At 40.4% G+C, this 12651-nt stretch overlaps 1 protein-coding gene across 1 annotated transcript in view; it reads left to right on the top strand.

Annotated features, from left to right (window-relative positions):
- The window catches only part of LOC147705871 (fer-1-like protein 4), a 1142165-nt gene that overhangs the window by 945368 nt on the left and 184146 nt on the right, over nt 1-12651 (top strand). The window contains exon 36 of the mRNA XM_086932323.1: nt 7502-7629. Coding sequence (XP_086788449.1) covers nt 7502-7629 — 128 coding nt within the window. The remainder of the gene's footprint in view (nt 1-7501; nt 7630-12651) is intronic.

The raw sequence follows: 12651 nt of genomic DNA, 5'->3' as shown, positions 1-12651 counted from the left end.
GAAACATATTCGAAACTGTCAAAGAAAGGAGAGGAAAAGAGGCAGAGAAGAAAAGGAGGAGAGGGTGAACTTATACATTAGTGCATGAGAGAGAACATAGAAAAAATAAGTGAGATGTACCGTGTGAAGCTTAACAGCATTAACAACATCATAGGGAAGGGAATGAACAGAATAAATCCCCCCCATGCAAATAGCAATATCTATGTAACACGTGGTAAGCAAGATCTGAAAGTGGCTAAACATCCTTTGAAAATAATGCAAAATCTCTAAGAATACAAAATAACAATAAGATATGAATCATAATGTAAAACATGGATCAAAAAATGACTACATAATATAATGCAGTGCATCTACAAACAGCTAAGCGAATATCAGAAATATCACTCATAGAAAAATAGAGTTAAGAAATATAAAAGATAAAGCACGAGAAGAAACAAATCCAACAATGCTATGTAAAAGGAAGAAAAGAAACAGGAAGTAGAAGAAGAAGGGGAAACACAGAAAATAATGCAGAAGAAGAGAAACAAAAGAAAATGACAAAGCTTAATCTAAACGCATGAAACAATGAAACAAATAGACATCATGCAAGAACGTGATAACTAAGGAATGAAGTATACAGTAACAAGCGTAACAGCAACAACAACATCATCATAGGGAGGGAAATGAACAGAAAGGAAGAAAAGCCCCCCCCCTTAGAAAAGGCAGAATTCATGCAGAATATAGTAAGCAGAACGTGGAGATGGATAAATATCTTTAAGACTGAAAATACAGTACAATGACGAAATACAAAATAACAGGAAAGCAATGAGCACAACAAAAACCATGAAGTAGAAGTAACCAAATTATGCAATGCAGGAATCCCGGCTGGCGATTTAAAACAACAAAAACATCTCCAACAGCAAGAACTGCTATAGCTTTTAAGATAAGAAAAAGAAAAACATTAGAGCATGAAAAAGGAGTTCAGTCAGCATCAGAAGGATTCTTGAGATGCGATCAAGACTTGTCTCTTTGCTGTGTGTTAGTGAGGGAGGAGACAGAATGTAGAGCTGAATCCCTATCATCCTGAGAGCGAGGCAGACGGGTGATGTCCCTGCCACGTTGCCTGGAATCATTAGAGGTGTTACAATGAGACATCTGCAGATTTGTAGATGAGGTCTTGGAGGGAGGAGGTTGAGCAGAGGAAGAAGATTGAGTCTCCATTTCATCGGATTTAATATCATCCAGAACCTGCTGAAGAAGTGTAGGGTCGTAGAAGTCTTTGGAGTTGCCGTTTCTAGTGATACGAAACCGTGCAGGCTCAAACAATCCATACTTGATGTCCATTTGACGCAGTTGGGGGTCGTAGGGCAAGAAACGCTTTCGGCAGTTCATTGGTTTCCTTAGAGAAGTCTGCGGCCATATGGATGGTATGGCCTTGAAATAAAAAGGAGCCGCATGATCGAGCCATTGATAAGATCTGTTGAGTTTGTTCATGCCGAAGAAAACAGGCAATGATTGGTCTGGGTCTTGCAGAGGCACCAGAGTGTGGGGGACCCAGTCTGTGAGCACGTTGGATCTCAAGAGGAGGAGCAAAAGAGATACCAGTTAAGATGGGAAGGGCATCACAGAGAAAGGTCTTCATATCTTGCTTTTCAATATTTTCTTGAAATCCCAAAAAACGGATGTTGTCTTTACGACTGCAATCTTCCAAATTGATGATCTTACTGTGTAGGAAGAGTAGGTCTTGATCTGAACCCTGAACAAAGTCCAGTCGGCTTTCCATATCCGTTATTTTAGAGTCAATGGCGTCAATCCGCGTATGAAAAGTAGTGAGTTCTGCCCTAATAGACTTAGTTTCTGCAGCCAATGACGTCATAGTAATATCCAGACCCTCCAAACGACGGTTAACCCCAGAAAGGTCTTGTAAAATACGTTGCATAGTGTCTGACAAAGACTTATCGCTCTGAAGTGAAGCTACTTGCGATGAGGGAGGCGACGCCGAGCCATTACCTTTAATTGTCGAAGTGGAGGGCTGTTTTACTACTTCAGTGAGAAGCGTCTGCTTAGGGCCACGACCACCATTTCTAGCATTAGACATTGCAGTGCACCGTGGTAGTGGTGGTCTACAATAGCGAATTGAGGATATATTGGAATAGGAGGCAATGATGAAACCAATGGTACGTCAAATATACAGTTAATACTGGAAGTTAGAAAACACTACAAAATTGTCACAAACTGCAAATATTGTTTCACCAAACCATTGCAATATTGGAGTAGTAGATTTTGCGTACCATAACTACCTCAAAAACAAAGCATGTGAATGCGGTGAAGGAGAGTGACAACAGAGCATATTATGGGACCCAATCGTAAAAAAGCATTAAGGTCTGAACACCGTGAGAAAGTACATCTCTAAACAGGAAGACAGTACATTAGAGTAAAACCCCCCGGTCCACTCACAAAGAGGCAATTGGGAGAAAACATGAGCCTAAAGCATTGGCGTGGGAAATAGTGACGCTGAAGAAATTCCAGACAGTCTCCAAGGTGATACGTGCTATAAGGCTACATTGAGAAAGACAGCCCTGAATAGTAAAAAATCAGGAATTCGATGAAGGTAAACGGTATTGCACCAAATGTCTTGTGGAACAGCAAAAAATACAGCGACAAAATCCAATGAAAGGGTTAATTAAATTCACCAACTGTCTTTGAGGGCAGAACTAGGAAGTATATAAATCTCATTTGAGGATATTCAGGAACCAAAATAAGGCACAACAAAAATTTGCTGTGGAGAAGATGTCAAATAGCCTCCAGGAAATGAAAGTTATTGGGCAGAACAGTTCTCAGGGAATTCCACTACTAAATGCCAAGGAAATCCCCTAGTAATTACATGAAAAAAGAATTCCGTGTGTTAAGAATACACACAATGTTATAATAACAAAAGAAATGTCTGTGGGTCAAAAAAAGTGGAATTCCGATATGTGTCATAAAAATGGTACAATTATATCAAGTGAGCAAAGAGTGCAAAAAGTGCAACAAAAAGCACGTAATTCCTAAGTTGGGAAAAAGTGCCCATCAGTTCCCAATCGGTTCCGCCCTAGTCATCATCTGGGCTCTCCTTACCCAGGAGAAAGATTATTTTGTATGTCACTAGATGTTATCGTGACAAATAAACCCAGTAAAGATAATGAGTTATGTGATGGGTGGGACCAAAACAAATTGTTGTAATATATTTGGGTAACTGTTTTGCAGTGCATTAATGTGAATGAACGTGAAGTGTATTAAAATTAGGTAGAAATTGAGTAGAGGTAGAAAATTTTAATGGCTTCTCTCAATTCTCCTAACCCTAAAAATATGTAGGTGCAAATTAACTGGCAGATTTAACAAAATATCCACCTGCCAGTAGGGTCAACATGTTTCAGCATTGGTGACTATAGATACGTCACTGCTTTCATCAGGACCTAGATTATAATAGCTACTGCAATATAAGTAAAAAAGAATACCTGTCTAGTTTTAGGTATATCTTGGTCTTCTCCAACCTGTTAAATAAAATTGTACCAAAAAACAGACAACACATCAGTGCCACAGAAGAATGAACATTGACAATATGTCCAACTCATAAGTGCCAATCACATGCAAATATTTTAACGTTTTTTTTTATGAATATGGTGAAAATTCCATTATCCCAGTTGAAGCTCGCTTACCAATTTGGTAGGAGGCAATATCATCACCCCACCTGGCAGCAGCTCAGGTGTGTGGAGCACCACTCTGATAACAAGACAAAACAAAGACAAGACTCACATAGACTTTTCACAGGAAGAGACCATAATGATGGTCTTCTTAGCTTCTCATCATATTATTTGTGTATTGCCACATCAGATGTTAACAAAAGACACGATCATGAAAAGTAGCAGCGCATTAAGATTGTTTATGCGCTACACTAATGTAATACCAGATGGATATCTCGTGCACTACTGCGGAAATTCTTTCATCTGTACTGCCGCCATTTCTAGATATTATTGTCTTTTATGTAGCCAAATTTACTAGCACCAATAGATCGTATTGTGCCAGAGAGGACCTTATTTGAGTATGCGGCGCCCTGATATAAGATCTTACAGGCGGGCGTTTCCGCGTGTCTCGGAAGTATCACTGTTTCGACTTCCGTTTTCTAAGTATGCGGTGCCCTGATATAAGATGTTGCAGTTGGGCGTATCCGCGTGCCTCGGAAGTATCACTGTTTCGAATTCCGTTTTTGTAAACAAAGTCGCCAAAAAGCCTTACCCCAGTGAAGTTTTCAAAACGATCGCTTTTTACTGACCTCTCCGTCGGTACACCGGACGTCCCTCTGCGCTAGCTGGGGGGGGCGCCGGTGTTCGCGTGTCGTCCATATTTGTTGTTGAACAGAATCACGTGATTGACACGTGACTCACGCAACCACGTGACTAAAAGACTACTAAACCGCTAGAAATATGGGAATTGTAGTTTGTTTCAAGGTTTATCCGTTTTTTGAGACAATAATGGGTATAAAATCGAGCCTCTTGACCACATATTTAATGTATATTGCTCAAAAAATGTCAGGAAATTAGATAATCTAAAAACAGGTGTTTATTTTTTGAGCAAGCATATTATATTAGTTTTCATTCATGTTGGTCAATTATCGATTAGTATTCAGAGGCTATATTTAGTGTTTAACCGAGTCATAAGACTACATAAGTTGGACAAGGGAAAGACCCACTCAGATCTTTCAATGTGAAAGTTTTTACTCATATTATTGTCAAACTGCAGAGTCAATCTACGCAGTTTTTCTGTGTAGTCTCCCTAGATGTGTTGCCTTTTGATAGGCTGTTTTCTTGCTGATAATAAGACTGCAGAGGGCCTAGAACACACAAGTGTCACTGCGGAGGCGGTAGATTGTCCAGAGTTTTATCACCTGAGCAGGGACGTCCATCAAGGGACAGATTAGTCTTCGCCTTGTTTTGAGGTTGGTAGGGGCGTGTGTGGTAATATCGCCTTTTCTGTGTGATCTTCCTAGATGTTTTGCCTTTTAAGGACTGTTCGTTGCTCATGTTAGGACACTGAACATTATGAAACACCAGCCAGTCTGATACTACCTGTACTCTGCCAGTATAACATGAGGTCAAATTGACTACATCCAATTGGCATATTTTGAAGTAGGGCTCCATCCTGTGTGTGAGAACCAGCAGTTTGTTGAGAATTGTAGTTTACATATTTGCATAAAGTAAATTGGACATTATTGATATGCATAGTGTAATATATGCATTAAATATATGTAGAGTATAAATTACATTGAAACAGATCACATGGATCTTCATTATGCTTGGCCAGTGGAAATATTGATACAGCATGGTATTAGTTCGTCTTTTGTGCCTGAGTCCAGGTTTTCTGCATGATAACAGCACAGCATTTTTCAGGTAGTATCTGGAGCAAATTGAGTGTGCAAATGCTCTGGACCTCTCGCAAATTGTGCTATGTCTACTGTATGGAAACTGTCACACACTGCGCCCAATTATAGAGTGATGGAGGCGGGATATCAGAACCTTATTCTCCTAGTGAAATCATCAAATATATTTCCCCATTGGTCGTATAGACCTTTGTTAGTCAACTTGAAGCGTAGTAAGGGAGCTAGCATTGCGAATTAATTTTTGTTTCTGTGACGCCCATGTGACTCCACGATAAAGACCAAAAATCAATTAATTCAACCATAAAGGTATAATTTAGAGCATTAATACACCCAGTATATATGCAAAGCAAAAACAAGTTTAAAAGATATAATAGCACGGTCCGAAGGCCAAATTGAGTCAGTAAGTTCAGTCCTAATAAAATGAGATACAAGACAGTAACAGCCACAATGCAAAGAAAACAGATTGTTGCAATCAGGTGTCCTATAAAGAAACTTTCCCTTTCTTAACTATGCATGTGCTAAGCCTAAAACTCGCTCATGGGGATTTCTAAATGGAAAGCATAGAATGAATCAGCATGAGCTTGAACTTCAGTTTAGAAAGAAATGTGAAGAGTGCTCAGCATTAATATTACACTCAGAGAAGCCCAGCAGAGAGAGAGAGAGAGATGTTCCCTCCCAAAGTCAGAATAAAGTCAGCCTAACTAACTTTGAAACACCAATTAAAAATACAGCCTACCGTTTCTAGACATCCATATCTCATTTCCACCACTGACGGCCAAACCAACAACCCATTTGAGGGGAGTTGACATACTCCCTAAGTTCCCATCTCCATGAAATTAGGTAGGCAATGTTTAACCTTGATTGTTGTATCCTCCTGGCACACCGTGGACAGGAGTCCTTCTTTCACCGTCGTCTTCCTCACAGTCATTGCCAACTTTCCTCGCTCAGGCCTCACTATCATCAGTCTAATGTATAACAATAGGCCTTTCACTAGCTAATGAGAATCAACATAGCACACCTGCAGAGGAAAGAAACAGCATAATGGCAGCATCTTAGCATACATTTCAGTTACGATCTAATGTCAAGCTAAGTTAACTCGAGAATCAAAATGAATGCACGTTACCGTATTGTAAATCATTAGGAAGCAAACAATCCGTGTTAAACGAGAATATATCATGAAGATGGTTACATCAGCCTATTGATCTGCCTACTACAGATATGTGTAAATTCCCAGTGATTACAATGGTTACACAGTATTAATGAGCTTAAATGTACCTCACATGTTAATGAAGTTAAACCCCACCTTGAATGCAAATGTCGTATATGAGAATATAAATGTAAACATATTACATATACACGGGGAAGCCTAAATTACACTGCTCCAAGAGTTTCCATGTACAAAGAGATATCTCCCTGCAAACAGTAACTTTGTGTCAATGGATCTGTGTATTGTAACATGGAGTGCACAAAGTAGCTGTGTTTAAAGTGTTGGGGTAAGTCAGAACATCCTTTCTAGAAATGCAACTATCATGTAGATGCTAAAATCAATGTATACAGCATAATGCTTGCATGCTTATCATGCTCAACTGATCATACAGCTGACAAATCCACTAGATAAGCCCTACCTTCTCATTATTACTGCTTATAAAAAGTTTGTATAAATGCCATAAACAGTGTTGATTATTCCAAACCAGCGATCAAACATAGAAGATGATACAGAAGAAATATAAACCGGTCTAAAATTGTATAAATGCAAAGTTTTCCTCATGAAAACTTCAAAAGATGATGAAATATCACAATATTCAATAAGAGACCAACCAAACATGACATGCACAAATGAGATACCTGTAGTGATGGATGTATTGGGCACAATTAGGCATATAAATACATATAGCCAATCAGTCTTAGACATGATGCCTCTAAAAGTTACACCATTTGATTTCTGGCTCAGTGCAAGAGCCAAGAAAAACACGTATGTCTAATATGAGAGATCAGTTAATCTGACCATGGACCTGATATGTCTCCACTTCAAAATAGCGTGTACAAAAAGTATTATAGATACATTATTTAGCATTATTGTTTCTTAACATACATTTTGTCTTCTAGGCAACCAACCTAGCTCCAGCAGATCCTAATGGCAAGGCAGATCCATATGTTGTGGTGAAGGTTGGAGAACAGTTGAAGGACAGCAAAGAAAGATACATCCCCAAGCAGCTCAACCCTGTCTTTGGCGAGTAAGTCAGATATTTCAAAATAAAATGTAACATTCCATCTGCAAAAAAAATTCACAACTGAAAATAGCAATCTTAATTGTGAGAATTAATATCAATTCAATATCAATTGGGTCCTCATTTGTGTATTATGTAATTGTGCTCCAGTAAACTATAGTACCGGTTTCCCTCTCTCCCTCTTTATAAGCCTTACTTTGTGATATTGACCTCCACTTCAAAATATGCACATTGGCCCCTAATTGCCTTGTTTGTAGTGGTTTAGAGTAAGCAACTGCACTTGCAAGTTATTACAAATAGGACTATACGAGTCCCTCAACTTCATATTTTGTGTCTGGTTCCTATGAAAGAACAATGTTGTGCTTTCTTCTCAAATAAATTTATATGATGGGTTTTCCTTCATTATGTTCTTATAGTTCGCTTTTTACTAGGCAACAGACCTACAAGAATGCTATTGCTCTGCATTTGTGGGACCAACAACGTGTGCCCATTGTTATAATTTGACATCAGTATGGAAAGGACACAATTAAATGCAGTGTCTAGTGCAGAAGCATCAGATAAATCATGTGACCTGGAAGTGCTACCACTTTTTCTGACCAACATTGCAGCACCTACCCCAGCGTGATGGAAAAAGATGCCTCTCATCAGAGGATTCAAAATTTCATATTTTCTGTGTTTTAAGTGGAGCAGGAAGGTGTCTGGCTTGAACTGCACTTGAAGCTCATATTAAGGTTTGCCAGGTGTAAAAGGTGGCTGATAAAGCGGGTTCATTTCACCTTTGTCTTTGAGTTTTTGATTTGTAATGCACATGATGGTCGGTAGGTGGAAGAGCTACTTGGGGCTATAGGACCACAGGGCCTTCCCTGTTCACCTGTTTAATGTTTATATCTGCCCTCTGATTGATCGTAACAGGTACTTTGGGTTTTGAGCATAGTCTCACACATATGAAATGCAGATCACTGGGGGGTGTGGCCCTGTCCTGGATGGAGAGTTTTCTCTCAGGCCGCTCTCAAGAAGTCAGGTTGGGCTCCCACAAATCCATCTCCAGGGAGCTCACCAAGGGTGTGCCACAGGGCTCATGCCTAAGCCCCACATTATTCAATGTGTATGTGGCCTCCTTGGCTGACTTAGTAAGATCTTTTGGGTTCACCCCGGTGTCGTATGCCGACGACACCCAACTTCTGTTCCCTTTTAAGACCTTCACGCCCGCACTAAAAAAATCGTTTGCAGATGGAATGAGGGCAGTATCAGAGTGGATGGCTATGAACTGCCTACAATGTAATGTAGGAAAAACTGAAGTTATGTTGTTCGGGGAAGCAACGATACTGTGGTCCCCCGAGTGGTGGCCCTTGGAACTCGGACCTGTCCCCAGCCCTAAACAGACCGTTAAAAACTTGGGGGTGCTATTAGATCAAGCACTAACACTTAAAGATCATGTGAACCAAGTGGCCGGCACTTGTTTTTGTGTCATTGGACTGCTGAGAAGGGTTTTTCCATACTTACCCGACAGCCATAGGAAGACACTGGTCCAGGTGTTAGTCATCAGCAGATTGGACTATTGCAATGGTCTTCTCTTCTCAGCTAATGAAGAACATCTTAACAAATTGCAGATAGTCCAAAATACTGCGGCGAGGCTTGTCCTTAATGCTCCACCTAGGACTCCCTCCCGCCCTCTGTTGACTAGACTCCACTGCCTCCCAGTGCGGCAACGCATTACGTTTAAAATCCTATGTACAATTCACAAATGTCTGTCAGGTACTGGCCCCAAGTATCTGACAAAAAAATTCTTACCTTATGTTCCTGGACGCTCCTTACGTTCCAGCAATTTGCAGTTAATAGAGGTACCCAGAATTAAAAGATCTAGACAGGGAGGCCGTGCCCTCGCCCACACGGGACCTGTCCTCTGGAACTCACTGCCTCATATGCTGAGACAAATCACCAACCATTTAACCTTCCGAAAGTCTCTTAAAACCCATCTATTCACAAATATTTAACTAACTTAAATCAGGAGTCTAATAATTCCTCTGACCATGGACCAGCAAAAGTTATATTCTTCTAGAGGCACAAGGGCGGAGATACCCCTTCGGGGGTCGAATCAGGCGCTATATAAGAATATAATAATAATAATATTATGTTAGAGGAACGAGCCCCATAATTGCATTGAGACTGTAAGACTGCTTAGAGGCGGTTCATCTTTTGATGGGACTTACCGTTTTGAAACTTACTGCGAGTAAGACTGAGGTACTTGACGTAGGAAGTAACACTGATCACTAGGAGGGTGCTCTATGATCACCCTATGAGTGAGCCCCAGTGGTCCCTGAAGGCAGTGTTTTGTTCCTTAAAGCTCATATTTGATTTGGAGGTATTACAGAAAAAGCAAGTGAACTCTTTGGTGATACTCTAGGTGTGCAGAATAGTGTTGTCTCTATAGACACACCTTACATTTACTCCAGAGTTGACTGTTGCAATAGCCCTTATCTAAAGCTGCCAGGTTACTTGTGAGCCTCTCTCCCCTGGGTTCAAAACTCCCCTCTGATGGTTTTACCAATTTGACAAAATGTGATCATATGTCCATAGCTCATAGGGGGCTTCACTGACTGTGCATTGAACAAATACTGCAGTTTAAATGCCTCTCTTTCTGTCATACATTCTTATATGAACAGGGGAAATCTTATTTATTCAAAAAGATCAAGAAACCCAGCTTTTAGAAAGACGTTCATATTCTGTTAGGACGGTCAGTTGGTTGCTGTGGGTAGTATCATGATTGGAAGTTCTCAGCCCCATAAAGTCCTTTTAGGTATCCAAGTGCTGTACAAATAAGTAGAAGAATAAAGAGCATAAACCTCAGATATCAAAGAAGGATCAGGCTTCCTCTTGATTGCAGTGAATCGAGCAAAGGTATGTGTTTGTTAGACATTGTCTTTGAAGCCAGATGATGTTTTCCCAGGAGACAGTTAGGTAGGAGATCCTGATCATTGAGGTGCCCAGGACTTACTGTCATGTCACTTTAGGTCTTGGTATCAGCAGTCTACTTTCAGGGATGGCTTCTTAGTGAGGGGCATTTAAAAGAAAAATACTCTCAGGTATTTTGGCTGCCTGCTTTGGGTGTTGTCACAATTTATTTTTAGGGCAGTTGTAGCTTTTTTTGATGCATATAGGGTCCCTAATTGGTTACAGTAGCAAGAACTCTTCAGACTCTTATGGTTGCTCTATAAAGATGGTGAAAAGGTTGTCTTGCCCCAGGAAACACAGACACAGCCACTACTTATATTAGTAGCTGATCCATTTTGGAGCTTTTCGATTTTCTTTCTCATATGTAGCCCTTCATTCCTTTCAAGTTAAGTAATACATTCTTAAGAACCATGGCACTCTCTATAATTTGTACTTCATTGGGCTTCTGTTTACGGCAGATCTTGTATCTGTGTTTCTGCTGGCAGAAAGAGCTATCGGGCAACCCTGTAGTAATTTCCTCCTTCGTCATCTCCAGAATATTGTGACATACTAGTTCCATGAGTTACTTTCAACGTGAGGCCTCTGGTAAGTCATCTTCTTCAGCATTGGTCTCCCAGACTTTTCCAGTTTTTGAAGGCATAGTTCCAGTTTTGCAAGATATCTAGGAATCTTTCATTTATTGGTTGAATACACGACACCTTATGTAAGACCTTCCTTTGTCATGTTCAACATATCAACAACGTGCGACAAGATTCCAGTTAAATGAGTTGTCTCTTGACACGTTATCAAAGCTGGATGCCTGCCAGTTGTCGAATAGGAAGGAGCTCAAATCTGTAGTCTGGGCAATACAGTGGTCATATTCTGCCTGAGCAGACCAAGGGTTGTCATTATAGGACTTACCTGACATTTCACAATGACGAGATTCCTTCTGAGTGAGTCACATGCAAACAAGTGCTTGCTGATTCCACTTTAAAGTGTCACAAGCCCAAGTACAGAGGCATGGGTGGCATTCTGCCAACCTTTTCCAATCCTTCTCTGGGTACTCATGAAGGACAGAGAGGGGGCACTGGTTCTAATGTCAACGAGTGCATTGATTTCCCTTTCTTGGCTAGTCGGGATGACCATTGAAAGGTTGTGTCTGAGCTATGCATGTTTTTGGAGAATTCCATTCTATGCAGAGAGCCTTGTACATGCCTTTGGGCTGTTGGCTAGGTTGAAAGATTAGGACTTCATTGCCAGATGTTTTCCAGACGACTGGTATTCCATTTTCTAACAAATTTTCGCCATTGGACAGACATCATGTTAGGTATGTTGTGTCTTGCACCCTTATGGGTTTTAGAACTTTGGGTGTAATATGTCATTACTACTGCATTTTCAAAAGTAAGGATGGCTTTTATCTATGCCTTTTAGTGTCTACCTTCATTGTTGGATATGAAGTAATGAGTTAGGACCCTTGGAAGGGGCATTGCATTTTTAAATGTTTTTATCATTTTTTACCGACTATTTTTAAAGCGTGCCATTGGCTCTTATCTGACATTTAAGGAAGATTTCTCACAGCATTTGAATCTATGATTGTCACCATAGGTGGAGAATCATGCTTATGAAAAGTTGGTGCTTCCTTTGCCCATATTTTTGGAAACCTCTTATTTGATGACTTTGAGACAAATTAGTATTCACACATTCTAATCCCAGTGGCTTGTTTATGGGTTGAAATGTCATTGCGATTTCAGTAATGCTAGAGGCACAATGTAATAAGAGGGTCTTATGTGATTGTTCCTCAATTGGACTTCTCGAAGTAGATACCATTTTCTTTCACTTGTCAAAGACTCTATGCTTGAAACAATCAATGTTAATTACTAGCTTCAATCAATCAATCAATCAATCATAACACTTGTATAGCGCACTACTCACCCTGAAGGGTCTCAAGGCGCTTGGGGGAAGGGGTCCGCAACTGCTCGAACAGCCAGGTCTTGAGTTGTCTCCTGAAGGCGAGGTGGTCCTGGGTCAGCCGAAGGTGGATGGGGAGGGAGTTCCATGTCTTGGCCGCCAGGTAGGAGAAGGATCTGCCTCTGGCGG

The sequence above is a fragment of the Lissotriton vulgaris genome, chromosome 7 (assembly GCF_964263255.1).
Source record: "Lissotriton vulgaris chromosome 7, aLisVul1.2, whole genome shotgun sequence".
Lineage (NCBI taxonomy): Eukaryota > Metazoa > Chordata > Amphibia > Caudata > Salamandridae > Lissotriton > Lissotriton vulgaris.
The sequence above is the reverse complement of the archived record's forward strand: the minus strand, read 5'-3'. Positions and strand labels throughout refer to the sequence as shown.